The sequence below is a fragment of the Anopheles bellator genome, chromosome 1, assembly GCF_943735745.2.
Source record: "Anopheles bellator chromosome 1, idAnoBellAS_SP24_06.2, whole genome shotgun sequence".
Lineage (NCBI taxonomy): Eukaryota > Metazoa > Arthropoda > Insecta > Diptera > Culicidae > Anopheles > Anopheles bellator.
In genome coordinates this window covers 47,055,522-47,083,325 of record NC_071285.1, presented here as the reverse complement: position 1 = coordinate 47,083,325, position 27,804 = coordinate 47,055,522, and the positions used below count along the sequence as shown (strand labels likewise).

The 27,804-nt window shown below is 49.0% G+C and overlaps 4 protein-coding genes across 9 annotated transcripts in view; 2 read left to right on the top strand and 2 right to left on the bottom strand.

The window, feature by feature from the left end:
• LOC131206148 (neurocalcin homolog) overlaps nt 1-5,198 on the top strand; it is an 81,169-nt gene extending 75,971 nt beyond the window's left edge. For all 5 annotated transcript variants that reach the window (XM_058198579.1, XM_058198580.1, XM_058198578.1 and 2 more), the window contains exons 5-6: nt 1,469-1,657; nt 1,785-5,198. In XM_058198579.1, the coding sequence (XP_058054562.1) occupies nt 1,469-1,657; nt 1,785-1,979 (384 nt within the window). In that variant the 3' untranslated portion in view covers nt 1,980-5,198. The remainder of the gene's footprint in view (nt 1-1,468; nt 1,658-1,784) is intronic.
• A 5,289-nt stretch (nt 5,199-10,487) lies between these two features.
• LOC131206168 (flightin) lies at nt 10,488-14,045 on the bottom strand. 2 transcript variants are annotated; one of them, XM_058198615.1, is made up of 5 exons: nt 13,949-14,045; nt 12,501-12,656; nt 12,186-12,338; nt 12,038-12,120; nt 10,488-10,794 (listed from the first exon to the last, which is right to left on the bottom strand). In XM_058198615.1, the coding sequence occupies exons 2-5, from the start codon at nt 12,617-12,619 to the stop codon at nt 10,733-10,735; spliced, it is 417 nt and encodes a 138-aa protein (XP_058054598.1). In that variant the 5' UTR covers nt 12,620-12,656; nt 13,949-14,045; the 3' UTR covers nt 10,488-10,732. The 2 variants fall into 2 exon arrangements, with proteins under 2 accessions (XP_058054598.1, XP_058054591.1); XM_058198608.1 differs by lacking the exon at nt 10,488-10,794 and having other exon boundaries at nt 11,557-12,120.
• A 2,897-nt stretch (nt 14,046-16,942) lies between these two features.
• LOC131215190 (uncharacterized) lies at nt 16,943-24,889 on the bottom strand. The gene is made up of 6 exons (XM_058209581.1): nt 24,763-24,889; nt 24,564-24,684; nt 22,549-22,728; nt 20,947-21,169; nt 17,896-18,093; nt 16,943-17,565 (listed from the first exon to the last, which is right to left on the bottom strand). Exons 3-6 carry the CDS (start codon nt 22,656-22,658, stop codon nt 17,260-17,262), a joined length of 837 nt encoding a protein of 278 aa, XP_058065564.1. The 5' UTR covers nt 22,659-22,728; nt 24,564-24,684; nt 24,763-24,889; the 3' UTR covers nt 16,943-17,259.
• A 1,974-nt stretch (nt 24,890-26,863) lies between these two features.
• Nucleotides 26,864-27,787, top strand: LOC131206677 (brachyurin-like). The gene has a single exon (XM_058199339.1). The coding sequence runs from the start codon at nt 26,864-26,866 to the stop codon at nt 27,785-27,787; it is 924 nt and encodes a 307-aa protein (XP_058055322.1).
• The last annotated feature ends 17 nt before the right edge of the window (nt 27,788-27,804 follow it).

Genomic DNA, 27,804 nt, shown 5'->3' with positions numbered 1-27,804 from the left:
GCACAAAACCGAAACTTGGGCCATGGGCAGTGTTGCCCAGAATAGAGTCGGGGCCAGTGCGCATGGATGTTGTTTCAAATTTAATCAAACTTTTTACCGGCCTTCAGCGAACGCTCTGGACGCTTTGGTCTTGGAACAGATAAACAGCTTCACCCGCCCGTGAGATGATTTATACGGAACTCCGAACACTCCGGCCGGTGGTGTTGGCAACTTCAAATGGGCGCTTAATTCGCCGAGCGTCGAGTACTGCACTTGCTCGTTCGCCACCGACAAACGAACGCGTCGGCAACGTAATTAGCTCCCTCAGCTGCCGTAGCTTTTCAGGCGTAACTTTAAATTAAATTGTATTTCCAAATAAACTCTATAGAATACGTTGCAGCAGTGTGCCTAATTCGTTGGCCCGTGTTGGGGCACCCCGAACCTTTCGCGCTGGATCGCGATGAGGTTCGGGGACGTTGGCGTAACGCTCACAAGAATCATTTACCTTAACCGTTAGGGTTTGTTAAATGTTTATTCTAGATCAACCATGCCTATTTAAAGCTGAAATCTACTCAACTCATTGGCACATTTGCTGCTGCCGATGGAGACGCCTGGTAGTTTGTGAAGCACCATCGAACGTGGAGCTAATGCGACAAACTAGCTCTTCATTCGTTTGGGAGCCTTTGGAAAGTAGCTCCACTTCGCAGCATTCTGAATAGAAATATCCAGCTTCAAAACAACTACCATAAGAGGCCCTTTCTTTCGCTAATCGCGTCTCGATGGCCACCCTACGTTTGATTGCTCGAAATCCTCTACCAACTACCGACCGAATATTTTGGGAACAAAATGGAAACGCAGAAACCGGAATCGGAAAATATTATCGTCCATCAATCACTTTCAACCCTCGCCCCATCGGCTACGGCCCGCCAATCGGTCAGCTTTCGATTCCTTGCCACGGATTTGCTTTTTATTTTCTGTCGCCATGCTGACGATTCCGTTCCGGTCCGGTGCCGGCCGTACCTTGCGTGGCTCCCTCGTAGGCTTAGGCAGGCAAGTTGGCTCATCTCAGACCACCAATACACAGAAACGGCAGCAAAACTCCCATAAATCGGGTTGGTCATAGGTCAACGAATTTCCGTGCCGTGAACTTTGGTTTCGGTTGTTACGGCTTCAAGGCTACCGTAATTTGTGGCGACACGCACTGTTGCCTTGCCCGTTGCCGTCAATTTCTGCTGGAGGCCGTTTTCGCGTAGCCTGCGGTGTTTACCCTGTGGGGCGCATGGGCTCGGTTATGCGAAAAGTTTCCGATGGTCGATGAAATATTGTATCCCGCCAAATTGACGATAATTGCAGGAGTAATGATGATTGATTGGCAACCGTAGCTCTCACAAGTGTGTCTGCCTGTTCCGTTTCGTTTGTATTTCATATGTGCCTGCCCCTTCGGCTTGGACCACGAATCTGACCCCATCGCTCCCACCGAAACGCACAGTTTGCCGAGCACGTGTTCCGAACGTTCGATGCGAACGGTGACGGTACGATCGACTTCCGGGAGTTCCTGTGCGCGCTCAGCGTTACCTCGCGCGGCAAGTTGGAGCAGAAGCTGAAGTGGGCGTTCTCGATGTACGATCTGGACGGTAATGGATACATCTCCCGCCAGGAAATGCTGGAAATTGTCACCGTAAGTCACGGGGTGCACCGAAAAGGACGCCTCACGGCGGCACTGTGGTTCATGCGCTCAACAACTTTTGCCTTTTTTCTCGTTTCATTTCGCGTCCTGCGGTCGGCGGTCGGTCGGCCCGGTGCAGGCTATCTACAAAATGGTCGGCTCTGTGATGAAAATGCCCGAGGACGAGAGTACGCCCGAGAAGCGAACGGATAAAATCTTCCGCCAGATGGACCGCAACAAGGACGGCAAGCTGAGCCTCGAAGAGTTCATTGAGGGTGCGAAAAGCGATCCGTCGATCGTGCGGCTGTTGCAATGTGATCCGCAGGCGCAGTGAGCAATTCCATGCAAATGAAACACACGCAACCGCCACTCGAAACACACAAACCGTCTGCTGCGGGAGGGAGCAGGCGAAAATACACGAAGAAGAAACAAACAAACCAACAAACCACTAAACAGCAACTGCTACAAAACCACTTGACCCACTTGAACGAACACTTGATGAATACAAATCAACACAGAACAATACAGCAACAACAAACAAAAAGCAAACAAACAAAATTAACAACGTATAGAGAGAAACAAAACAAATATATATACAAATATATGAATATACTTATATTTTTTCCTTTAGACACTCAAACTTAAATTAAAAACATCTTTAAACGTAAGAGTTGATAAAAAACATTAAAAACAAAGCATCACGCAACACTAGCTGAGACATGAAAATTAGCTAAACTTCATTAAAAATCTTTCAAACGTTTTAAAGTATGTAAATTGGAAGCGGGCGGTGTAAAAGTAATTCTACCAAAAGGCACACGGCGCCTCCCCGTTACGCGCGCGGGTGTAACTGTTTGCTGAGCTAGTCAAACAGACAGCTACACCGTCCGGTCCCGGTCCGGTCGTGCGTTTGCGTTTAGCGACGGACTTACAGCACTACGGACTAGGAACGAAAACACAAAAGAAAAAAAAACATAGTTAATCGGGTCATCTTTCTCTCTTCGTTCGTTCGAATCGAATGCTGACGCGGGACGCGGGGACGCGGACATGTGAGCGTCATTAGGTGTAACTGTTTAAAATTGAACAAACCAGAACCTAGTAAACATTATAAACGACTGTGAAACGACGTGCGTTGCACTGCAGAGACCCCAAAACCAATCATTCGCGCACGCACACATACACTCACCAAAAACGTAAACGAAGAAGCAAAGAGGGAACTTAACTTGCTAAGCGTCTTAAAAAATGTGTAAATAGGAGTTTAGTTTGTGTGTGTTTTTTTTTTCGGTTCCTATCTTTTTTCACATCATTTAACCATCTTACTGTAAACGTTCCCGTAAGGACAGAATTTTTACGGTAAAAATTTCACCTTCACTTTGGTTATCGTTCGTTGAATATCATGCTTTGTTTGTTTCGTTGTTTGTTTGTCGTTGCATTGCGTTGTCCATCGGCCATCGACTAGCATCGATTAGTTTTCAATTCCTAAACTAGTTTTTAGTTGCTGCATCCCACACGCGTCTCGTGATGGCTTCATCCCAGTCTTATTTCGTTCGTTCTACAACTATTCAGTTGTCAGTCTATGGTTGATCGCGCCATTTGAATTGAGCTACTGCCGGAAGCGCGATGCAAGAACTGAGCCCTGCGGTGCACGCGGACGGCGGTTTTTGCTCCAGAAAATCGCCACCCATTCGTGCGCCGCTGGGTACCACTCTTCCGGCCGGTCGCAAGGCTGGACTGGGCTCATTTGATACTGTAATCTGTGATTTGTAAGGAATTTGCTTATTCACTTAGTCCATCAATTGGCACCGTCAGTCCCGTCAGTTTCAGTGTCAAACCATGGGGCCATTTGGGGCACGGTAACACACAGGTCCAGCTCAGTTCAATTCAAACGACCGATCAGTACCTAAGTAGGCAACATTTACACCACACCACACAAACACAACCAAAACACACGCGTGTGTTGGCTCTTTTCGGGGCACGGCGAAAGGGACAACACACCCACACACGATCAGTAACACCTGACCAAACTGAGAATGGAATTTTTCGCTGCCTCCGCGACCTCACATCGCTAACTTGCTAGCAGAATAGACTACGAGACTGCTCCCATAGCAACCGTAACTGCGGAGAGCGAACTGATTGTCGGAGACACAGAAGGCCCTGTGGGCGCGGCTTGGAGCATGGAAAGTTCGACAAAGAATCCTGCGCAAGGCGAAACCTCAGCAGCAACCTCGTTGAGTGTACCGTGAGGCCGAAACGATCGCAAGCAGTGAGGCATCGTCAACGCTATAATGGAATTGAGTATAGAGCGTTCTTATTTAATATGATTTTGATTTGGTAGTTTATTCCACACCCGTCCTACACAACAAACCTTACTCACCGAACACCACTCTTTGCACTGGCTGGCAAAGGGTCACCACAAACGACCGACACGTCATTTGCCGACCTAAACAGATCTTCCGTTGGTGTGCGGGTTGGAAACGTAGCTTGACAGTAACTAGTAACCGCCACTCAACCATACCAACCATCCAGTTCAGACGATGACGAACTGTTCCGTGAGAACCTAGGGTATCACAGTACGCAAAGTATTTTTGCACACTTCCGCCGTGTATCCGCGTAACGGCTTCCGATATCCAACAATGTTGAGCGCAACGGGTGGAATAGTGCGACAGAAATCATCATCACAACTTATTTATTACTTTTACCGATCAGAATATTCACACAATTGTTTGCTTCCTTATGCTTGCTTATTGTGTATTACTCATTGTGCACCACAAGCGGACGCCCCGCGTGGTCCAATGGGCCACATCTGAAACTTATTTATATTGTAGTCGAAAACCATGGACCATGGAAAATGCCATGATATAGTTTTGTCCCTTAAACCATGCGTTCGCGTAGCTTTATTATTATTGTTCGATTTCCGTACCGTCTCAGTGAAAGGATGTGAATGTGTTTTGTTTTGCCTTTTGTTTGTTATTTTAGCTTCGCTAACAGTTGTGTACGCCCCCATCCTTTGCGCGCGTGGTCATAGTTAATACACAGCGATTTCAAACCCAGCGGTCAAAAGACTTCCTGTGACACCGAAAGCCGATAAGATTTGATTAAAATGCTTTGCTTCCCGCGATAGGCAAAGGCATACACAACCGCAGGAGGACAGGTATCGAATTTATCGACGCATAATCTCTACAATTGGATATTTGCCTAAGAATTTTTAAGGTGACCAGAAACGAACTACATAAAAACTATCTCTCTCTATACTAGTCCCCTTCTTTCTTGCTGATTGAACACTTTGACTATTTAGTGTGTTTTTGGATGATTCTTTCAACACCCAACCTTTGAAAGACGACAGCGACTAGAGAGTGTACCGCCCGTGCTGTGGGGAAAGAATGGCCCGGTTTGGCCCGAAAGAAGAAGAAAACGAGCGTCAAAAAAGGGTAACAATTCAAACAAACATTGAAAAAAATACGATCATTCTTACGGTTAATATTGCGAATATCGTGTCGAGTTTTTGATATAAGTTTGTACAGTCTTTTGAGTATATATTAAAACTTTTTATTTTATTTAAGCCGGCCCCCGTGAGTTTTGTTTTACTCTCCAGCAATTGGTGTGCGCCATATTTTTATTGAATTGTTTCGGTTTTTCTTTCGTTTGCGTCGGATGAACACACGGTGAAAGAAATTATGATTGTGACATTTTCTGCGCTTTTATTATTTGTGGCAAAGCATTGCATCTCAGCTCGTTGAGCACCCATGATCATTCATGACCGTCGAACGCGTGACCAAACACTTACACCTACTAACGGCATTTGTCCACCATGACCTACGGTATAGACTTTTGATCCAACAACCATCCAACCGGTACACATCACACCAGAGTTTGCATTTGAAAATCGCCATTTTAAGGATAAGGATGCGTGGATACGGTGAACAAACGGCGAACGGGGTTCTCGCCACCTATTAACCTTTTAGCTAAAAAGTACTCCACTAAAAATTACGTTCCTCTAGTTAGACTATTAATTGATCTATTCTTACAATCTGAGCAATTACTACCTATTTCTCTCTTCCAACCGAGTGTACTGTTACGAGAATGAGCATTTGAAAATTTGAAATACATACATTTACGTAGAGCTTTTAAAAACATAACACATAACATATCGAACGTACGCGTACCACATGATGTGTTTGGCGCGAGTGTTGTACTTCTCTTCATTAAACCGTAAAACCCAATTCCGATTCCACAGCCACAGATTGTGTGGCCATTTACGGAGCCCAGCTTCCCGGTGCTGCGCGCTGCCTTCCAAACGGCACTCGTTTCGGTTTTTATGCCTCCCCCTCCGGCGGAAATCGGATTGGCCTTGAAATGGCTCACACTACATCCTGGTTCAAAATGGCCATCGAGGGGCCCTACCATTATGTCCTGTCAGCTGCAGCAGCATCCAATAGCAATCAGGCAAGGACTGCCACAAACCACATGATCTGATACACGAACGCACACGTAACACAATAAACTTCCTTTTCCCCGAACGACCATTAGTCTTGAAGGCGTCTTTAACTTTTATTTTTTCTTTTTGAGACCACTGTCTCGGACTGCCGGTGGGCTGCCGATTGCTAATAAAATAAGACAACCGTTGAATTGAATGTACCTCCAGATAAGGCAGTTGTTTAATCGCTACAAGTTAGGCTAAGCGAACTCAAAGGCGACGCGCGCCACCAAGGTGCCGGCGGAAGTCGGCGGCCGGCTAGCGATTATGTTCATTATATATTAGGCATTAAGGGATGAAGAAGGGGCGTGATCTCGGCAGTTTTTGGCACCGGCACCGATCCGTGGAAATCATATTACTAACAAAGCAAATAACATTACAAAACGAACATTATTACGACCGATCGAAAGCATCATTCTGGAGCGGTATTCACGTTTTTGGAGACAGTATAGAACGAAAATTGAAAAAGTGATTGCACAGAAGGATCTATCAGAAGGCTGCTTGGGGTGATCGATCGACCGATCGAACAGCAAACAAAGCTCGCGCCAAGTAAAGCACAGGTAAAACCCACAAGAGGATCATTAATCTGTATATTGATGTGCTTGTCGCGGTGTCGCCACGGAAACAAGTAACGGAAATCCACTTTACACACCGATCTGCCGGACACACGAACTTGGAAGCCATCCGTCTTTGAGAGGATCAACGTGTACCACTTAGATAGTATTTTGGAAGTAACGTTAGAGGTAACGCAGAGGATAGCAAGTGTTTAACGATGCGAAACGCAACTGAGCCCTCTGAGTCGAAGGAACCAAGCGGAAAGATATCATTGAAATGGTCACAACAACTACCTGATTTACTCATCGCCGCTGTCGCCATCTAATCACCGTACTAGCCCCCTGTTCACGACCCTTCCAGCCCGCGCGCTTACAGTGGGCTTATGAATTGACAAACAATGTAGCCAACCGAACAGTAATGGTAATTTTCTTCAAAATTTTATTTCAAACGATTCCATATTAAGGTAACTTCTTTCGAAAAAAATACAAACACAATTTTAACCGTGAACAAGAACACTTAATAGTCTCGCTCACTTTCTCTTTCTCTCTCTTTCAATAACCGCTTTCTACCGACTAGTGATAGATAGGTGAGAGTTTGAATTTTCGATGTTTGGAACCGATCAAATCAGGTAGATAATTCATGGTAAACATTTTTGAGCGGGCACACCCGTTCTGCGAAGGAAGGAACCATTCTTTTAACCATACGCGAATGAACTAAACATAGTTACAGATCGGTGGTCAGCACGTCGGATCGCTGCATTTCGCTGTTCAAAGGATTCGATTGTCTCCTCTCATTCCATCACTAACATTGTAGAGAGACGCTTTGACGTTCCGCTGCATGCGTGAAAGAGACAGAAAGAGAACACGCGGGAACCGTTTGAATTAATCCACTTTCACCTATTTTGACGCCCCAATGGTGATCTCTCAGGCAGGCACCGCAAAGTCCTTGCGGCCCCATCGTTTTAATCCGATAATCCACGATTGATGCACAGGCTCATTTTAGCACAACACCGTTTTAACCTCGTTCTCGATTTATTGTTGTTGTACACACTCTTACAAGTATAGTCAAGCATGATCCTTGTTCGGAACAAGAAGAGAGAGAGAGAGAGAGAGAGATTAATGTTAACCTGGGTCAGAAACACAAAGACACAAATCAAACGATTCTTGTTTTTCCCCCTTTTTGAATCCAAATAAGTGAACGAACGAGTTAACCATTGCGCTTACAGAGTAGTGTACTAACCGACAAACAGATTGAACCTCACTAAATTGGCGCCGGTCGGTTGGCGGTGCGGAAATCGAAATCTACCAGCGACCACGCACGTAAGTGAGCGGGAACCCCTTGGAAGCGAAACAGAAAACGAAAGGAGTACCAACTTTCACATTTACTTGCACAATATCTAAGGCACAGCTCTTCCGAAACTTTTCCACTAAACTCTCTACTAAACTAGCTGATTAACTTAACGCGATGAACAGTTCGAAGTTAAAGTAAAGCGGAAACAGACGGAAACAGTACATGATACAAGTTGTAGCGGGAAAGCAAAGAAACAAACAGAGCAACAACAAAAACAGTAGTATGAAAAAAGTTTACCTAATGCAAACCCGTTTTTAAATCAAGTACTAGACAAACACACTTAAAGAAATCCTTCAATCAACCGGTCGAGGCAGAAAAGTTTAAACGTAATGCAATAACTGAAACCCTAGCTAATTAGCTGTACTTTGAGACCGTTTACTAAGAAAACAGAACCGAGGAACAGCCGCATAATTGATAGGGAACCAATCGCAAGCCACGCAAGAAACCGAAACCCAAACAAGAACAACCCATAACAGTGAACTGCAATAGGGGGCCCAGGTCCGACCTGTGAAGAGAGAGAGAGAGAGAGCTATGTGTCTGTGTCGTTCCTCTACAGGCGAAGGCTTGCCGTGGCCAGCGTGTTTGCCGACGGCCAACGGCCGCGGAAGCGGAAGCACGCAAACATGTAACGGCGATCTTCGCCTTCGCCCACTTCGGGCCAATCCAAACCCATAGACTAGCATCGAAACAAAACAGAAACGCAATAATCCACCCCATTTATAGAAACTGAACTGCGTGCAGGTACTAATACAATTTGAAAGATAGCCTTATTACCGTTATTGTTGGCAGCCCCGCAAGCGTTCCGCCAGTTCCACGCCGTTTGTTGGCCGACAGACAGACGACGGGATCCCGTTGATCTCTTGGCCCTGTTGCTTATGGCTCTTGGCAGCGCGGTTAAGAGCGACCCTGGCCAACCGGGTCTGACCAACGGGCGGAACCGGATCTTGGTGACATCTCTTGGTTGACCGACCGACCTACTTTGAGCCTCACAATCCGATCACATCCAATCCGATCGTCTACGGTACGCTCTGTGTGTGCGCGTTAATCGGCCGCGAGCTAACCCAAGAATTGACCGAATTCCAGAAGACCGCGGAGAGCATACAAGCCGCGAGCCGTGGACAGTAAGAAAAGGTTCGCAGAACACAAAACTCGAAAATCAATAAATCTCATATATCGTGTTGGAAGATGAACAATACGAATGTGGTTCGTTGAGTCGATTGCATTACTTTATTTCTGTTTTATACATATATACAATATTATTTATATAATACTTGGTTTGTTTGCCACATTTTTACATTTCTTTTTACTCTAGCGCCTTATTTTGTACAGATTTATAATCAGCTATTGCTGGTCGTGCCGTGCCTAGAGCGTCCTGCGGATATTGATCGTCTGTGCGCGCTGACTAAACAGAGCCTCCTCGAGCCGGGTTGAGTAGTTCCCTTGAAGTGGTTCCGTTTTCACCGCCATGCCCCTCGTGGGTTCGTTCTGTTTCTTGGTGTGTTGAAAATGGTCACACTCAGGGCGATGTTGCAGTCGCAGCGCGGTCGCTTTCTCGCTTAAACAAACTAAGGAATTGCTCCGGTGTGTCGATGCCATCGTGTTGATCGGCGGAATGCTGCAGGACATCTGAGGAACGCTTCGTTTTTATAGCCTTTCCCCCGGTGCTGTGCCAGAGAGGTAGCCAATCTGTTACCCTTATGTGTTCTATTCGTTATGGGAATCACCACAAACTAAACAGGTACCATAAAATGAATTATTGCCTGTTAATATTGTCTGCCTATTTTAAACAGTCATCGGGTAAGAGGCCAGAGGAAGGTTTTTTGTTATTTAACAATAGGATTAACTTCTGTCCTTTCCTTAAGGGTATTTCGGAGAAACGCCGTCGATTTTCTGTGGTCATTAAGATGTTTACCCATCCAACTGAGAAAAAACCCGCTTTTGGGTATGGAAAAAAAAACTCGTTTCAGCAAACTGACAGCAAACATTAGCAATCCTTTCAACAAATCTAATAAGGCTAAGGGTATCAACACCCAAGCTGCTTAATTTGTACCGGGCATCAATGTTACCTCATTCAGTGTGCTCCGCAAGACCGACACAGGTTGGTTTCTACAAAATTTCATGCTTTATTTGTCGATCCGATGAAAGAAATTGCTCTTTCCGTTCTCCGACCGTTTGATCGTGCTCTGAAACGGTTTACATTCGTTAATTGAATCAAAGCGGTCATCATCTTCTTGTGGGCTGTGAAGAAAAGGAATCAAAAGTGAACAACACAGCACTTGGTGAAGTCCAAAAATGCCAACAATTGGATACTTGGATTGCCTAGCAACAACTCAACTTAACTTAAGCTGAAAATTTTCTTGTGAACCACCATTCAACGAAATTTCACAGCATTATAATTTGACGCCACTTACCTCAGTTGTAGCAATCAAGCCGGGGCTTTCAAAATAAAGGACACCGATGTGAAAGATACTTTCGTTTATTGAAGTTCGTTTTTCCGTTCGTTCCGATGACATTCGCTAACCAAATGAGCCAACGCAACGCACGACCGACTTAGCTGCTGGCGGTGGAAACGCTCATCGGTCGTCGGTGTTCGGGAGTTTTTGGATGAGCGCACCGGGTGTGCGTCGTTCGGGTGGTAAGGAGGCTGTGGCTTGTGTTAACAATTAAACAGACGTCGCCCCGGGCGACGTCGTCGGCACGGGCGATCGCCATCACCAGCCCCGATAAGCGGTGCTCAGATAGAGTCTCACCAGGGGCCGGCTCTTTCCTACCTCTGCGAGGATAGATGATGGGTTGCAAAGGGGCAAACAAAGTAGAAAAATAATCAGTGAAACCAGTATATAAATTCAATCATTCGTAACAAGGATTTCTGTTTAAAAAAAAAAAGAAGGACCATCGTTGGGCAATCAATATTAAATCCGCCAGTAAGGCGGGATAATAAGCGTTATCAAAAATAAAAACGGATGCAAAACCAACTACTAGCAACTAGTCAAGCAACTGACCACCGCAAACCACTCTGCCTCTTCCCCTTCCCCCCCGGTTGTGCAGTGGCCGGCCCATTTGGCAGGTCTCAGGTGTGTCTCAGTGGCGCGCGCATCTATCTACCTTCTGTTCTTCGTTTGTTTGCCAGCTTGTCAGCTTGCTACTGAGCCTACTAAGCGGTACTTGAAACAATCTAGAACGGTTATGTAAATGAAAGAAGAAAAAAAACGAAGGAGAACAACAAACAAACACATCTTACTCGGTACGCGTATGCAAGAATTAGGCGCTAGTTAGAAGCTATTACAAAGCAGCAATTTCTTAGGGAGCGTCTACTCATTATGTCTCTAACACTAGGCTTCGTTTGGCGGGAAGTGGCACTGTTCCGTAAAAACTCTCCTAACCGTACACAGAACAGCAAACTACGAAAACATCACCCAACTTTTGGGGGCTGGGCTTTTCGGGCGGGGGCTAAAACAATAAAAAAGAGGTCCATTTCGGGAGGGGGGCGGGGGGCGGTATAGTAATATGCGGTTCGTTTTCGTTCGAGTCTCTCTGTTGTTGCTGGGTGAGCGCCGAGCGCACGTGTGGCGAAAGGACATTCGCGGTTCGGGTTGCAGACTTTTTTCTTTGCGTTTTTTTTTGTTATTAACTGTTTTTTTTAATGTACTTTGATTTGCTTTTTTTGTAGTGTCTTTTCTTTTCTTACGGCTTCCGATTTCCTTCTGCCGGCGGCTGGGGGGCGTCGACGTGCGATTGCTTATCGCGTTTTTTTTCTTTTTAATAAAAAAACAAGCATGTAAGTGTGCAAACTACTGACGGCTTCTGCAGGGACGGGTTGTTAGCTGAGCGCTGATGGCCATGGCTGGTTATTAGACTGGTGGTTAAGCTCTGGCTTCCCGTGTGCTGCGTGGAAACAAAGCACGTGCGGCAGCCCCGGTACCGTGGGTAGCCTGTGGGCCTGTCTTACAGGATTTTGCGGTACTTTCTGTTAGTGTAAGCCTTCGAGTGGCAGTTGTACGACTTGATCTGATTACTTAGAGTGTACATCAGCTTCTTGTCGTCTCTCTTCAGCCCGATGTTGGTGTAGTTGTACACATCGTTGATGTCCCGCGGGGTACTGCAACGAGACCGCAACGGATCGGAACGGATTACAACCTTCGAGCCGTCAAGCCAAGGCCTTACCTTCTCTGCGTTCGCAGGACCCGTTCGGCCCAGGTTTGCGGGCGCGGAATCTCCGACTGGACGCCTCGCGATCGCCGGTCCAGATAGTTGATGACGTCGTCGTAGTAGTTGACACGGTAGTCGTACATGTAGTTGTACTGCAAGAACTGTGGGCTGTATGCGGACGAGAAGAATTCGGAAAAAATGGAAAGCAACGTCAGATAACCCATCTTCGCCTGGCTTTGTTTTGCGGTGAGCCACGACGAACGACAACCGATGCCCAAAAATAGGCCTCTACGATTTAGTGATGGCACTTCTGGCATCGCCACTACCTACCGAACCCAGTGCTTGTAGAGCGTCATCTTGCGCCGATTGAAGTCGTCGACGATGTTCAGCGGTTTTGCGCCCGGTTTGTTCTTCACAATGACGCCCGTGGATGCAGCACCATCATCCATCTTGTAGCCGTTACTTCGACGCTGTAAGAGTCAATACCTGTACGGCGAGAATAGGGCAGGTCAATAGAGTTGCAATTTTTAACGGGGGTCCAGAAACTCTTCACAAATGCCGCAAAAGTCGCACGCGGCGTGCCCGCAAAAAAAGGCGGCCGTAATTTAAATTTAGACAAAACCGCCCGCGGCTTTGCAGCTGCGTCATCTGCGCGCACACACACGCGGGCTTGCCATTTTTATTTCGAAACAATCGCTTAACAGCTGCATCTGCAGCACGCGTGATCACCGCGATCCACGATCACCACAAACAATCGCGCGCACACACATCGGTACAGTTATTTAAGAGTCCGTTTAGAAACCGTTTCTGGCAGGGCGTTCGTTTGTTTTTCCATTTGCCGCCAGCTTCATTGGCACACCGCGACATTCTGGTGACATTTTGCGCTCCCGTAATTGCCAGGCTGTCAGGCGGACGGCGGATCCGAGTAGGCGGAAGTCGCCGTCGCTCGACGTGACAATACGTCGCGGCCTGCTCGGTGACGACCATTTCATGCTTGAGTTTCACGCGCCGCAACAAGTGGACTGTGATGAGTGATTTATGGCCGGGTCGGGTTCGATTGAAATGTAGTGTCGTTCCAAATTTTAATGGTCAATTCCGAGCGTCCAGACCAATCAGGTGGAAAAACTGTCACCAGAAGCGCTTCGTTGAACCCGCTCCATCGATCAATGTCGCCGGCCAATTGTGGCGAAGGACCCTCGTCTAGTCTAGGCCGAACCGACCGCCGGTGTGTTGGCAGGCAACATCGAGTTCTCTGCCAGCGCGGTATCAAGGTTCGCGGCGCAACAATTGCAACACCTGAACTTGGTGAGGTCCCCTTTTTTTTAACTACACCAAAACATAGTTAAATGGTCTCAATGGTCTAACGGGAGTTAGTGGTCTAAACTTTAGGTTTCGCTCTCCATGTTTGCTTCATTATTATTCGATTCTGCAAACCATTACGTAAACCGGCTGGCTGAAGGGTTTTATTTTTACGCCATTGGTAATTAATTTACAAGCCCAACAAACAAGCGATTCACTGGCATTCAAAGCGCACCATCCATAACCCCGGGCTGGCTTCTTAAAAAACACTTCACAAGTCGTTAAACTACTCATCGGCCCGGAAGATTAATTGATTCACGTTCGCAAAAATAAACGCGGCAAAAACATTCGGCACATAACCACGGTGTCAACCAATTTTTCTTCGGTCGCCCGTTTGCATAAACGTCCACCTTTCAGCAGAAAGAAAATGGCACTTCACCTCACCGGAACCGGACGACCGGACCGGGACCAGAGCGTACCTTTCCGAAGCGGAGCAGTTGTTAGTCCGGTGGAATGAACAGAGAGACTAACTGCTCCCCGGTGGCGGACGGTATCGAAATCGACAAGTTGTCTTCATTCGAAACCCCACCCATGCCATGCCCAACCCTGCCTGCCGGAACCGTCTTTTCCGCTTGTCCATTCTTCGGCGAGAACCGACACTTCTCGAAAGTTTTTGGCCGACGCCGAGGATCGCATCAGGATCCGATCGGTCCGATCGGGCCCGGGTGACGGGATGGTGCCGCACTTTCGCACGTTCGCACGAGTGAAAACACCTTTTTCCGTTGGGCATCATCGTCACCGTTCGTGGTCGTCGTCGTCGTCGTCGTCTGTCAATGTGCGCGAGCCATAAACTATGCTCGTGCCGAATGTGGATCCAATTCCGAGACAACGATCCCGAGCGCAGCACCGAGCGCACCAGATGGCGATCGTCGGAAGCGTTTGGCTGAGATGCTGGGCGCAACACTCGGTTGATGGTGGCCAAATTTTTAACCGCCATCACTGAAACTCTCCCATAATAATGAACGGACCTTTGGTTGGTTTGAAAACGGCTTCGAATGCGTCTAATACACATTCCGCCTCATTGTAAGCACCAAGAATAGTACACCTCCCGTCGGGTGCATTCCACTCGAAAGGCAGCTCATTAGCCGCGGTGATGGAAAATTTGTTTTCATTTCACGATCCTAGCGACACGGCTCATGTAATCACGAGCCGAGGGTCCGGTTCGGGCGCATCTATCATCCGCCAAACCGGGCAGGAATCGCCTTCGCCGTTGTGAAGATCGCCTTCGCCACGGTGATATAAGCCGGCAGGCGGGTATTCGAAGAATTCGCACCCAGCAAATAGTTGCGGGGCCGGTGCTCAAACTGCAAGATAGTGCCCCGATGCGGCCGACGACGATGACGATGAGGACGACGAGGACGATGAGCGAACTGTGGTTGGCCCATAAACACACTTTTTGCCAACAAACGAATGCGATGCGGTAAATTTAGCTGAAGGTTTTTTTTTGTGGCAATACAGCGATCGTCCTTCTGGCCTACCCCTTTGACCTACGCCGTCGCCGGCCCTGTGCAGGGAGCAGTAATATAAAAGCTGTACCCGCGAGATTTGTGAACGACCATGCGCCTCCATCGAGTATCGAACGCGTTTAAAGAAATCTATTAAAGCGACTCCTCTGCAGCAAAGCAATGGAATCTTCGCGAAACGAAGAAAAGCATTAAATCTTTGCCACTGTCTCGTGCAACGGGAAAACACTTTCCATCACCTCGAGAACGGATCGCATTTCGCACCTTTCCACGAACGGGACGTCAGACGGGACATGTCAAAGAGAATCCAAAATAATTTCAAAACATCTCTCTTGTTTGGCCGTGAAACGAACGTCGGCCCCGAAGATGGGAAATGTTTCGACCACTCGGATCGTATCAAACTCAAAGTTCCGTTCCGCCTTTCGTCGACGCTCTTCCATTTTAAAGCAATTTCGTTGGAATTTGCTCACGGAACCGGAACGGCTTCCACAGCATGGTCTGCACACCGGCGGCGTATTGTTCGGCCGTTTCACCATTTCGATGTTTGTCAGCGTCGTCCTCCCCGTGAGGCCAACATTATTTCATGCTTTCGATTGACCGTTTCAATTTTAATTCGTTTCCTGTCTTCGCCGCTTATGTTGCCTTGTTCGCCGGCGACCCAGCGCCGGAGGGTCCCGTAATGTAATTCCAAAAACGAACCTTGCACCTTGACAAAGAGCAGCTGGCCATGTCGGTCACCGGCCAACCGAGCAATCCAATTCCGCCATTCCATTGGGGAACCATTACGGAACCTTCCTGGTAGAAGCTGGAACCGAAAATTTAAGCAAGAACACTTTTTCCCCTATTTTGCAGAGCACTTTCCGCTGCTCCGGTGATAAATTAGTCGCGCGAATGATACGACCTCACCTTCGGTGCGCCGCCGTCCACCTATCTCCCTTACCGAAACACACCTGGGCCACCTGTGGTATTTGGTGCTCATTTGCGTTCGAACACGCAAAACTCGCCGACGCCAATAAAAATCGCGGACGCACGCATATTTCGCTTCTTACACTGGAGAGGCGACATTTCAGGATGACGGCGAGGGAAAAAAAACCGAACCCGTTCCGTTTGAATTATGACTGCCAAGTGTCGTCGTCGGGGCGTCCAACCAACATGAGTCAGCGGAGCGCGATGACGACTAGATGCCGCTACAACTAAACGTCCAAGTAAATTATCGATTACACTTGCGCCTAGGCCTTATGAAAATTGAACGTAATGGTGTTGTGTCGCAAAACCGAGATAAATATAGGACGGGTCGCCCATTGCCCCACAGTGCGCGTCAGTTTTGTTCGCCGCTGGCGCACCCTCATAAACATCACAAAACATCAGCTGCAGCTCAGTGCTCTCGGTGTGCACTTTAGACACCAGATCTGGCACGGCCACTACTAATCGTTTCATTTGTCTCGCTGTAAGTGCTGGGACGCATGGTGTGTCCTGTGTGAGTTAATGACTGCCAGTGAATCTATTATTACCAAACTGGTGCTGGCGAAACAAAACGTTGTAATTACGATTTGAATTAACGATTTGATGAGATGTGCGAACAGATGATTCGATTGCACTCCAAGGGTTTATGTGGGCGCCTAAAGGTATGCAAATCTCCAACACGCTTGAAACGCTTGTTCTAAACCGCATTTGTTGGTGTTTTCAACTAAAAAGATTCAACAAAAGACAACTCAAATCGTTCACAAAAGCTGCCTACGAGGTAAAACCAGGTGCTTTAAATACATTTAATGTCACATGTTCCACGCTGTGCGTACGATTTCGTATGCTGCTGCTTGTTTTCTGTACAAATAAAACCGGTTCCATGTAACTCGTCACCTTCGCAAGCATTCTTACCCCCCACCCGGTTTTCCGTCCCACTGCCCGTTTCAGCGGGTGTTGGTGAACACCAAATCAAAGCACACGACCGGCCACAGCTAAATAAACATCATTTATTATTCATCCTGTTTTCAACATCGGCGCGGTTTTGCTTCGCGCTTGAACCGCAGCGCAGTGGCAGAAAGGATACATGCACATTCATCTTGCCGACGCCGACCACTTGGAGCACTCGAGTGTTCCGCGGGGGTCACTATCGATCACTTATCGACTATACATACTTGGCCTACACGATAAAAGGAGTACACGTAGTAATATTTGTGTGTGAGGAAAGTAAAAGTAAACAAACGCTAGCACGCGGGTTGTGTGGATTCAAAAACATAAACGAATTCCCTCTCTCCCTGTCTCTCTCTTCAGAAGCTAACCATCTTCTTTTGCGTGCTCTTAAACTTAACCACTCCGGTCGTAACCTTGCTGCCATCGTGATGGGCGGTCACGCTCGCCGGCACCAGATCTTCGGCGGCCGTTTCGGCCAACAGTTGCTTCAGCTGCGCGGAACGCCGGGCCCGGGCCGCCTGCTTCTGCTCAAACTCTTCGATCTCGTGGTCGATGTCCTGGAGCCTGGCGCGGGTCGCGTTAGCCCGTTTGCTCGCGAACGTCTCGGCCGTTTCATCCTTCCACTGGAGGGCACTCTTGGCCGTTTCGCTGGCCGCTCGCATCTGGCGCAGCGTTGGGCAGGGGACAGGGAGACCAATCATTAGGATCATCATCGGCGGTGGTGGCCACAGGGGGTGTTAGAGAGGTGTGCGAAATGGGCTGGATGGATGGAAGATGGAAGCCTGGGGATGGCCTGCGTCTAGTCGAGGTGTCTCAGGTACTTGCGGTACTTGAACTGCGTCGGCGTTAGCGAGATGAAGCGAGATGAAGCGAAGCGAAAGCGATTGAAAGAGAAGAGAAGAAGAAGCCGGTGATCACAGTGTTAGAGCAGAATGTGGGATGGCTACGCGGTGTGTTAGTTGGTTGGATGGGTGTCCAGAAGGGGTCCTTACCTTCAGGGCCTTCCGCGTCGTCATGCCGGTCGATACGAACTCATCCTCCTCGGTGGACAGCTTCTCGGCCAACTTGCGGGCCGTCTGTTCGCTCAGCTTCGAGCGTGTCTCGCTCCGGTACGATTCGAGCGCATCGTCCGACTGTAGCTGGCTGAGCAGACTTTTGCTGGCCCGAATCCGATCGAGTGTGGCCTGCACCTGGACGGGTTGAAAGCGCAAAAATGGGTTAGAAAGTTTGTGCCTGTGAAGCAACTCCATCATCATGCTGCTGCCCTACATGCTGTGCTGGTTTTGGTTAGTAGAATCGATTTAATTATTGGTTTGCCGAACAAAAATGCTGTTTCCCTAATTCTGTTTTTCAATTAACAATGAGTCCTGCGAGTGTGCCGGAAACCCCGCCAATTATTGCAATCTGCTCCACAATCTCTGAAGTAATCACATTCAATTATGGGTCCCAAATTTAGAACACGGTGGCCGTTACAGGAAAAGGGAATTGAATTGTCTCAATGAAGCCCGCCACGTACGCCGTAAGTCGTTATAAAAATGAGTCATAAAATCTAACCACAACAAAAAATGAGTCAGCGTGTTCAGAGAACCCGGCAGGCAGTGGCAGGATACCAGTGTGTACCGAACGGTCCCATCAGCCCCCCCATCAGTCGGCCCCAGGAATGTGGTCCGCCTGCGAGGGCGCGTACACCGTCGGGCGCAATTAGAAAAAGAGAGTGAAGGCGGCCGTTTTCGTAATGATTTCGTGCAAAAAGTTTTATTTTTACACAATCCACCCGCCACCCGGGACCGGGACCGCGGTAGGCACGGTAGGCCGGAGCCTCGCGCGAAGGCGCACACGCGGTTCACGCGCGGCACGTTTTGCGACGGACATTTCGGGACGGGATATTTTAAGCACTTGTGTCTTGTGGCCACCGGCCCCGTCGACGGGTGACGGGGCCGGAAGTGGACCGTAGCAAAGAACTGAACACACGGTGCAGGCGGTGGGTGCCGTTACGCAAAAGAGAGTAGGACAATTTAAACCGCGGTTTGTCGAGAAACGACCAAAAATATCGCGGGACCTGAGTCACGGTGGTCGCGCTGATAGTAACCGGGCGACGGAAGGGACCGGACCGGACTTGCGACAGCTCAAGGTTCACGCAAAGTACGGCGAACACGAATAAAATTCAGCGGCCATCAATCAGCTGATTCGACTGACGCGAGGCCAGAATATTTATAATAGACTCATCAGGCACGGCATAATGCAATTCTGTTTTTGGCCGGTGACGAACCGTCGGATGTTCCGCTTTTCGAGCCGTGCCGCCATTTAAAGTGAAACACGATGGATTCGTGTGTCGCCAAAACAAACAATGTTCACGTTCGAAAACATGGAACCGTAACGATCGTGCCGCCGATGCCGCAGGAAGGAAGGCATTTGTAAGCCGTGGTTTGGGAAATTTAAACACCCAACAATAACATCACATAACACGGAGGGTAGCTTGTGTTCGGGGTCGTTTCTGGCGACGACGACGACCACGACAAGGATCAGTGATCCTTGGGGCGGATGTTCACCTTGAAGTCGCCGCATGTCACTCGGACTTCGGAATTCTATTTTCTATGCTTGGGCTAAGCTAATATCGTGAGGCTTGTTTTATCCCGTGGTTAGTACGCAATGAAGGGTGTTAGTTCGAGTGTTACGGCAGGCGTTACGAGTACAATTTTGATTAGAATATGTTTCCAGTTTGTCCGAAGTGAAAGCGATCGGGAAACTCTCTCTCTCTCTCTCTCTGCCAAACGCAGCACGCAGCTAAAACTACATGGGGAGATGGTTGCGCACGAGCGGGTGAGGCGTCATGAGGTGACAAAACGCTAGCGCGGCCACTTACGCTACGGTACGCTACCCGGAACGGAACTACGGCTGGAGAACCAGGGCGGCGACGACGACGACGAACGAACGTTGCACAAAGAGCATCAAAAGAAGGAGAAACATCTAACACACGAGGATACGAGGAGAGTGTGGTCGGGCGAGTGTTGAGTGCATCCGGAACGCAATCCGAATCGTATCACATTTTATTCACATTCGTTTGTTTCGTTTTCGTGCGCAAAATGGTGTGCCTGGAGACGTTCGTTTGACACAACATTCACATTCGATTGTTTCACTTTCGCACTTTATGATTTAAATTTTTGTTGGTAGAAACGGAAACAGCCATTCAGTATATCGTTCGCTGCCCCCAGGGCCTTAGCCGTTCGCGTCCGTAAAGGTTAGTAAATTTTGAATTAAAAAGTAAATACTTTGAAGGTAGCTAATTTAGGAGCCAAGCCCAGAGCTATACTTTTCAAATAATATTGATTCGTTCGCTAACCTAACTCGTTCGTGTACACTTTCGCCAATCAGCAATTGATCCGAAACCTGGGACGCTGTCAGAGTTTGTCGCATGAACAATCCGACCCGAGAGCGTTAGTTTGTTTGATTGCCTTACTCATTCGGCGTCTGTTCCGTTGTCGGGCAAAAATAATATAAACGTGTGTAAACATTGCAATATGATTGTACATAGATTGGGACTTTCACTCCGCAACACATTTAAAGTTGTACTCAGGTTACATCAAATCATCAACATTCCGCATCAACCCAGTAAATGGCCTCTCGTGAGCCGCCTCAAACCGGATGGAAACATATTTTAATCGGTGTCAGTGCAAAAAGGGCAGTAGTAGAAGTAGTGGAGGTCTTAGTAGCAGTGGATTAGTCTGTCAGCAGCGAGGGATAGATGGGAAAAAGGACTATCGGGTTCTGTTAGCCATTCACCGTCGGGGAAACGAATCGGAATTTAGAGCGGGTCGGGTGCGGGTCTTTACGTTTCTTGTATCTAACAACCATATTCACTCCGGAGCTACATTGGGAGCTATCGCGTCGCCCCGCGGATGGGAAGATCGTCAACAGCAGCTATAGTAGTAGTCGTAGTAGCAACGAGGGAAGTAGCTCGCATCGCTCGGCAGTGGCACTACGTAAATGACGCTGTTGTTGTGGTTGACCCACGAGCGCCGCAACAGAAACCGTCTCAATCTCACCTGATCGTCGAACTCGTTCTCGAGCAGCGCCGAGCTGAGCGAGACCGGCGCCAGGCTGGAGCTGCGGAATTGTTCCGCCCGGTGGTCGATCGTCGACTTCTCGTGGATCACCTTCGAGGCGCGGCTGCGGGCGGCCTGCAGCTCCTCGTCGACGCTGGCCCCGTTGAAGTCGTACCGGCTGAAGGGCGAAGCGCGTGCCTTGCCGACCTCCCGATCCAGTGACCTGCGGTGGGGTGAGGTGGTTAAAGATGGTAAAGGCCGCATTAATTCCATAAAACCCCCCAAAAAACCATCTAACTCTTCCAAAATGTGCTGTTGATAACGTAGGATCCAGCGGCTGAATGGAAAACGTCTGACGTTCAGAACCAGCTCAAAGCCTACTCTGCTCTCGGGAACTGATAATTTACAAAGCGTCGACAAAGGGTGCAAAAGCGATTTGAGCTCGTGTAAAGCACGGTCCACACGCTACGATGCATAGCTACGATCTGTCAAAGTCATTTATCGCTACGATTAAACGCTACGATTTGTCATAACGATTTGCAACGGTAGAACGGTTTCGGTTAAAAAGCGAAAAAAAGAACGTGCGAACGAGGTTAGAGTGGTAGAGGAAAAGGCTTTTAAAGTGAAGCCATTATTCTCACGTTAAACTTTTGCGTGAATTGGAAGACGAACCAAACGATTGGAGGAACTATATGAGGATGGACCCCCAGGGGCATCCTCATATAGTTCTTGATCCCGCAGAAAATGAAGCATATCATAATACCACAAGCATGGCTTGTATATCCGATCTGCTGCAGACCCTGATGTTGCCGACTTCCTCACTTTCTCCGATTCTTTGCGGTACACTGTCCTCAAATTATTTTTTTTTTTCACCACGGTTTCCCTAGTGCAGGTGAAGTCGATTTCCTTATATTTTTTAATTACAGCATCGTATGCCTTCGCCTTTTTATTGCGATTACTATATTCTTTATTTTTTTACTTGCCAAAGACATGGAAGACTTTCGTAAATTTTTATAAATTCATTTAAACACTCTCGCGAACGAAGGTCTTGAATCTTGAATGAAGTATCCAAAATATAAACAAGGGGCCAAAACAAAACATCAACATGTCAAACCGCCATCAACCGCCACTTGTTTGAAAATTGGTTAGATATTGATGCTCGTTTGCTCAGATTTTCTAGATCTGCGTCGATTATTCAAAAGTGACATAAGTGACGTCTGCGTAGCAAATATCGTAACGATTATCGTAGCGTGTGGAGATTTGTTAAGCTTAAGATTTGTTTCAAACATTATTTTCATAAATTTGCATACTAAATGACCGAAAGTAAACGATGATGCCAACCCCGGGATCGGAGAAACCACCGCAACGGCGTGCGGACAGTTCCAAGCGCAAACGTGCGAAAGATAATAAATAGCCGGTGACCATGGCCCTGAGCTTGTGGAACGCGACGACGGTACGCCGGTGCTAGGGGGAAAATTAATGTTTACATCGTCGCCCCGGACCGGACTGACGTCAACCTTGACCACCGAGCAGCTGTTCCGGCTCGGTCCGGATCGGTCCACCCCACAACCCATCACTCCCTTGAGGTCCTGGATTACTTACGGTGCACGACGGCTCTTCTCCAGACGCTCCAGGGCTGCTCGGTAGTTGTTCTCCACCATGCACATGTTGGCGTCGTAGACACGGGTACGCAGTCCTCGGCGGGCACTCATCTTGAGTCTGTGGTTTGTCCGGGTTTTTTTTCTCTCTCTACCTCTGCCTACGTGGGGAAGTGGGGTTTACCTGCAACGGAGAGCAACGAAGAAGAGGAAGCATTTTAGTCACCTGTTGCACCAATCTGTCCACCCATCCGACCGTGGGAATTTTCAATCATTCAAACATAGTGTCAATCATTCAGCTCGAACCGAGCGTTGACGAGCCGAGTTCCGAGATACGGCGTAAACATTGGCCCCCGCGTGTTTATAGCCAAGGATTCATCGCTATCCCGCCGGGGAGTTGGCTGCGGGTGTTAACCGAGCCAGGCGTAAACAACCACCTTACACGATCGCGCACCGGATCTCCGGTTTTACGATATCCCCTTTCCGGTCCGCGAGGAGTAGCCGCACCGCGAAGCGCATTCCTCGTTCCGTTCCATTAATGGTTCCTCCCATCGTTTAGGGGACTATGGGCGGCGTAATCGCCCCAAAACCGCAGCGAAATTATTGGACCGTTTCAAAGTTCTGCTGCGGTGCAATTGTTTGTTTAATTAAAACACATTCCGCTAGCCTGTGCCCGGGTGCCAGGACCGCTAGTGGCACGGGGCCTTACTTGCGTGCGGAGGGAATGCGCCCGGGAACCGGGCCAACTGCTGTCAATCAGCCACTGTCACGGTACTGTCACTGAACGCGCGAGCTCTTAATTAGTCAACAAGAAGCAGCAGCCTCTCAACTGCTGGCTCACTGGTGTGTCTGGGTGCTTCGGTGGCCTTTTACGGACCAACCATCTCGTGCGAGGGTCAGGAATGTCGGGAACGGACCCCACGGCAAAATGGAGCACGAGCATCGTTCGGCTCGGTTTAACTGCCTTAAACCTTGACTTAGATCGGCTGACCCGAGCCCCACCGCCGAGATGGACAACGGATGGGGCCACGGAGTCGGAGCCATTTATTTACGACATCGAAAATAGACACCCATCAAGCGACACGTTTCGGCCTTTTCCGTTGCCAATCTGAAACTGTCGCGAGAGAGAGAGAGAGAGAGAGAGAGAGAGAGAGAGAGAACGAGGGACCCCGGGAATGGATGTCCCATTCACTGCAAAAGAGTGTCACAGCGGTCACAGCTCCGCAGGTAGGATGTAACTTCTCGCCCAACTCGCAGCCAACATGCGGGTCTGGGTCTGTGTGCGTCTTTGCCTTCACGGAACAACGCATTCCTTCGTGTGCACACCTCCGCTCGGTGGTGAGAAAATTAGGGCCTAACCTAAAATTAGTCACGGGCCACCACTAATTGCTCGTGACGTTGCTCGTCGGTTGGAATGGGTTGGAGTTTGAAGTTAGGAAGGAAGATAATTGGATCGCGGACGGATTTGAATCCGGCCCTCCAGGATTGGATCCGAGCTCCGTGGGAGTGTTCCGAATTGATGGGCCTCAAATTATAGTGCAGCTTTTTCAATACTTCTTCAAAGAACTCGAAAGCGACCAGGCGCCTCCATTGCAACAGCGCGCACCAGGCGCCTCCATCGTTCAAACAATTCTGTGTGCCCGTTCAGTTCCCCTCCCAGTTTCGTCCTATGCCACAAATGAGGTTTAGCTGGTGCACATCGAAAATAGTACTCTACTCCGCTGTGGATTGGCAAATGGGCCGCGCTAATGCGTGGGACACACATGGATGCCATCTGGTCAATGTTCGACACTCTGCCCCTCTGGTTGGCGCCACGAAGAATGGTGGCGATCGATTTTTCCTCCGTTCGAACGGGCACTTCAATCGGTCAGCCATCGGTTCGGTACACTGCCACGCTGATCACTGATCATCATTTAAAAATATTACTCGCCCACTTGACGTATTGAAAGATGAGCGTCATCACATCGAGCAATGTTCAAAATACCCAGTTCATGACTTTTTAACGCTGGTGACACCTACCTACGGGGGTTTTGCAAACACGCGTAAAGTACACAAAATTCACACAGAATCACGTCAATCACTAGTCTCCACGTGCTGCTTCTACGGTAATACGTCGGTTGAAAACGCCTTGCTGCTGGCCCTGCGAACGGATTAGAATATTGGAGCTTTACACACCGGAGCACACCACACCGCGATAGGATCGGACCCAGCCACCAACCTTAAGCTGTCTAGTTTCACCAACACGACACTTTCTTGTTCAAGCGCTCAGCTCCGACTGCAGGCGCCCACCTTGCGTAGGGAGTGTTTTATGAATTGCCGCGCCACAGCAGCATTCCGACGGTTTGCGCAAGCCAGCCAGTCAGCATGGTTTGCGCACCGAGGCGAAGGAAGGAACCGGGGACACTCAGCTCTCTCGCGGGCCATCGATCCCGCCTGGGCTGGGCCGTGGTGCGGGAACTCACGCCGTGAGCCGGCTGCGCGGGGACCGGCGCGGCAATCGGTCGCTGCACCACCGGTGGATGCCCTTTCGGTGAGCGGCAACTCGGCGTGAACACGCAGACGCGGGCGCGTGCAACGGTCACGGCACGGCACGGCGTGTGCTGTTGAACCCCTGCCCCGAACCCGAACAACACTCCATCAATCAGCGGGACCTGCAAGACGATTTTTGATAAACCAAACCGAATTAATCATCGACCAAAACAACCGGGCCGATCGCATTGCTAACGGCGGGCCATAAAAGACCAGAAAGTGTGACAAATTTCGCACTCCCGAACCGAGCTGCATCATTCCGGTCGGTCAATCGGACATCATTACCACGATAGACGGTGGAAATGGAAAATGGGAAATCTTTCACCCGCGAGACAGCTTCTCGAGAGCTTCCGTCATGGCCCCAGGCTGTGGTGAAGATGTTTTGGAAACTCGTCACAGTAGAGGGGGTGGTTTAAAAATACTCGATCGCCCATGGCAGGACGGCGCAGACGGGCAGTGGGTCGGTTGGAATGGGCCGTGTCATGTTTGGTCCTCTCTCCCTCGCTGGGCGGTACTGGCTCGAGATGCACGATAGCGGTGTCAGGCACCCCCGGGAAGGATTAGCGGACCTATTTGTGCCGCAACCTTGGGACGGATTTATGCTGACGCACTTTTGGCATTGACGGGCATGTTGCTTCTCGTGCGATGATTTCTCGCCTGCTCTCCTTGGCTCCATTAATTTGTGTTTGGCATCTCACCACTATCAGCGACACAGGTACAGGAACCTGGGGACAGATGATTGTGGCTCATTAGTTGAGGCGTTGAAAGTAGGCCACGTCAGATAGGCCGTGGCGCGTATTATTTCAAAATGTTCTCAAGCGAAGCGGCATGTTGTAAATCGTCCTATTGTCGTCGCATGTGTTGGTTTCAATTTTTTCTCGTCCAAATACGGATTTTAAAAACCTTGTTGGTCACACAATAATTTACTATCTAGTTGATTTGTTTTAACTATTCAACTGATCGTTATAATAATAATCTTGAGCAATCACATTATTTTCGGAACGGATCCGTTCTAATTAGTACCCGACTCTTGTACTAAATCGTTTGCCCATACCGACACACAGATGGCGCTAACATCACACTTTGTCGTTTAAACGTTCAAAATGGACCAACAGAATGTCTACGTTTTTAAAACGTTGCAAGTGTTACTCGCTGAAATTATATTTATTTCTGTTAATTAGATTAATATTTATTCATCATTAGAAATCCCACGACCGCGAGGAATAACTCATTACCCATTTACGTAAGTTTGAGTTTAAACTTATCGGCGCTGATCGTTCGTTGATCTTCGAGAAGAATATCTGTAAAAAGCTTTAAAACGTGGGGTCATTACCAAAAACACCGCCCATTTGTTCGTTTTTAATCAAATCAGTTTCAAACTGGCGTCGTGTCGATATCAATTGCCCGGCCCGGCTTATCACTGGGAATTGCCAGTAATACCCAGAGATTTCCATCATCATAAGCTGTACGTCAGAAAAATGTGTCCGATTACCAGCAAAGGTTAGCAACTATCGCAAGATTATACACGTCCCACAAACTGTGCGTCCTCTCTCGTTAAAGTCGGTTCGATCGACCATGGCTATCGGAGAAGGTTACCCTCGGGCGGTCGTCCATAAGCAGTTTAAGGTTCGACGATCTTATCGCCAAAAACTGGACGTTCCTGTAATAAAGATTAGCCCTTGGTCAGGCAATTAACGCAACGGTAGCTATATAAGTACACCCACGGAGGCCGCTCCGGTGGCACAGTTTGTGATTGGATTGTATTCGGAGTGCAAAAACAAAAAGGAGCCATGAAGTTCTGCGTGTCGTTGGCGGTGCTCGCGTTCGCGTGTGCCGTTCTGGCCACCGACGATATCGACTGGTCGAAGGTACGCCCGATGAGCCGTATGCCACAGTTCTGGCGCCGCCTGCCGAAGGATATTCTGAAGCAGTACCTCGCGGAGATGCGCACCATGCCGGCCAACACGCGGGCCAATTCACGCATCGTGAACGGCGAAATCGCGGCTGAGGGTCAGTTCGCGTATCAGATCGCCATGCTGAGCAACTTTGCCGCCGGGACGGGTCTGTGCGGTGGTTCCGTGCTGAGCCAGAACTACGTGCTCACGGCCGCCCACTGCGTCGAGGATGCGACCGGTGGTCTGGTGATCTACGGAGCCCACGATCGCACGAACGCCGCCGAACCGAGCCAGGTTCGCATCGCGTTCGAAGCGTCCGGCATCAATCTCCACCCGAACTGGAACCCGGCGCTGATCCGGTACGATATTGCCACGGTGCGAGTCGTGTCGCCGGTCACCTTTACCGCCCGCATCCAGCCAGTGACCCTGCCGACGCTCAGCGATGTGGGAACCGATTTCGCCGGCTTCATCGGAACGGTGTCCGGCTTCGGGCGCTTCTCGGACTCGATCGCCGAAGCGTCGACCGTGCTGCGGTACGTGAGCAACCCGATTCAGACCAATCTGGCCTGCTCGATCCGCTTCCCGGGCGTCGTGCAGCCAGAAAACATTTGCCTCTCGGGTGACGGCGGTCGGGGCGCGTGCCAGGGAGATTCGGGCGGTCCGCTCACGATCCAGCGCGGCGGCACCACCGTCCAGCTGGGCGTCGTCTCGTTCGGTTTGGCACTCGGCTGCGAGCTCAACTGGCCGTCCGTGTTTGCCCGCACCACGTCCTTCCTCACCTGGATCGCGGCCAACTCCGACGTCACGCTGCTTCCATAGATCACCCCGTTTCGATG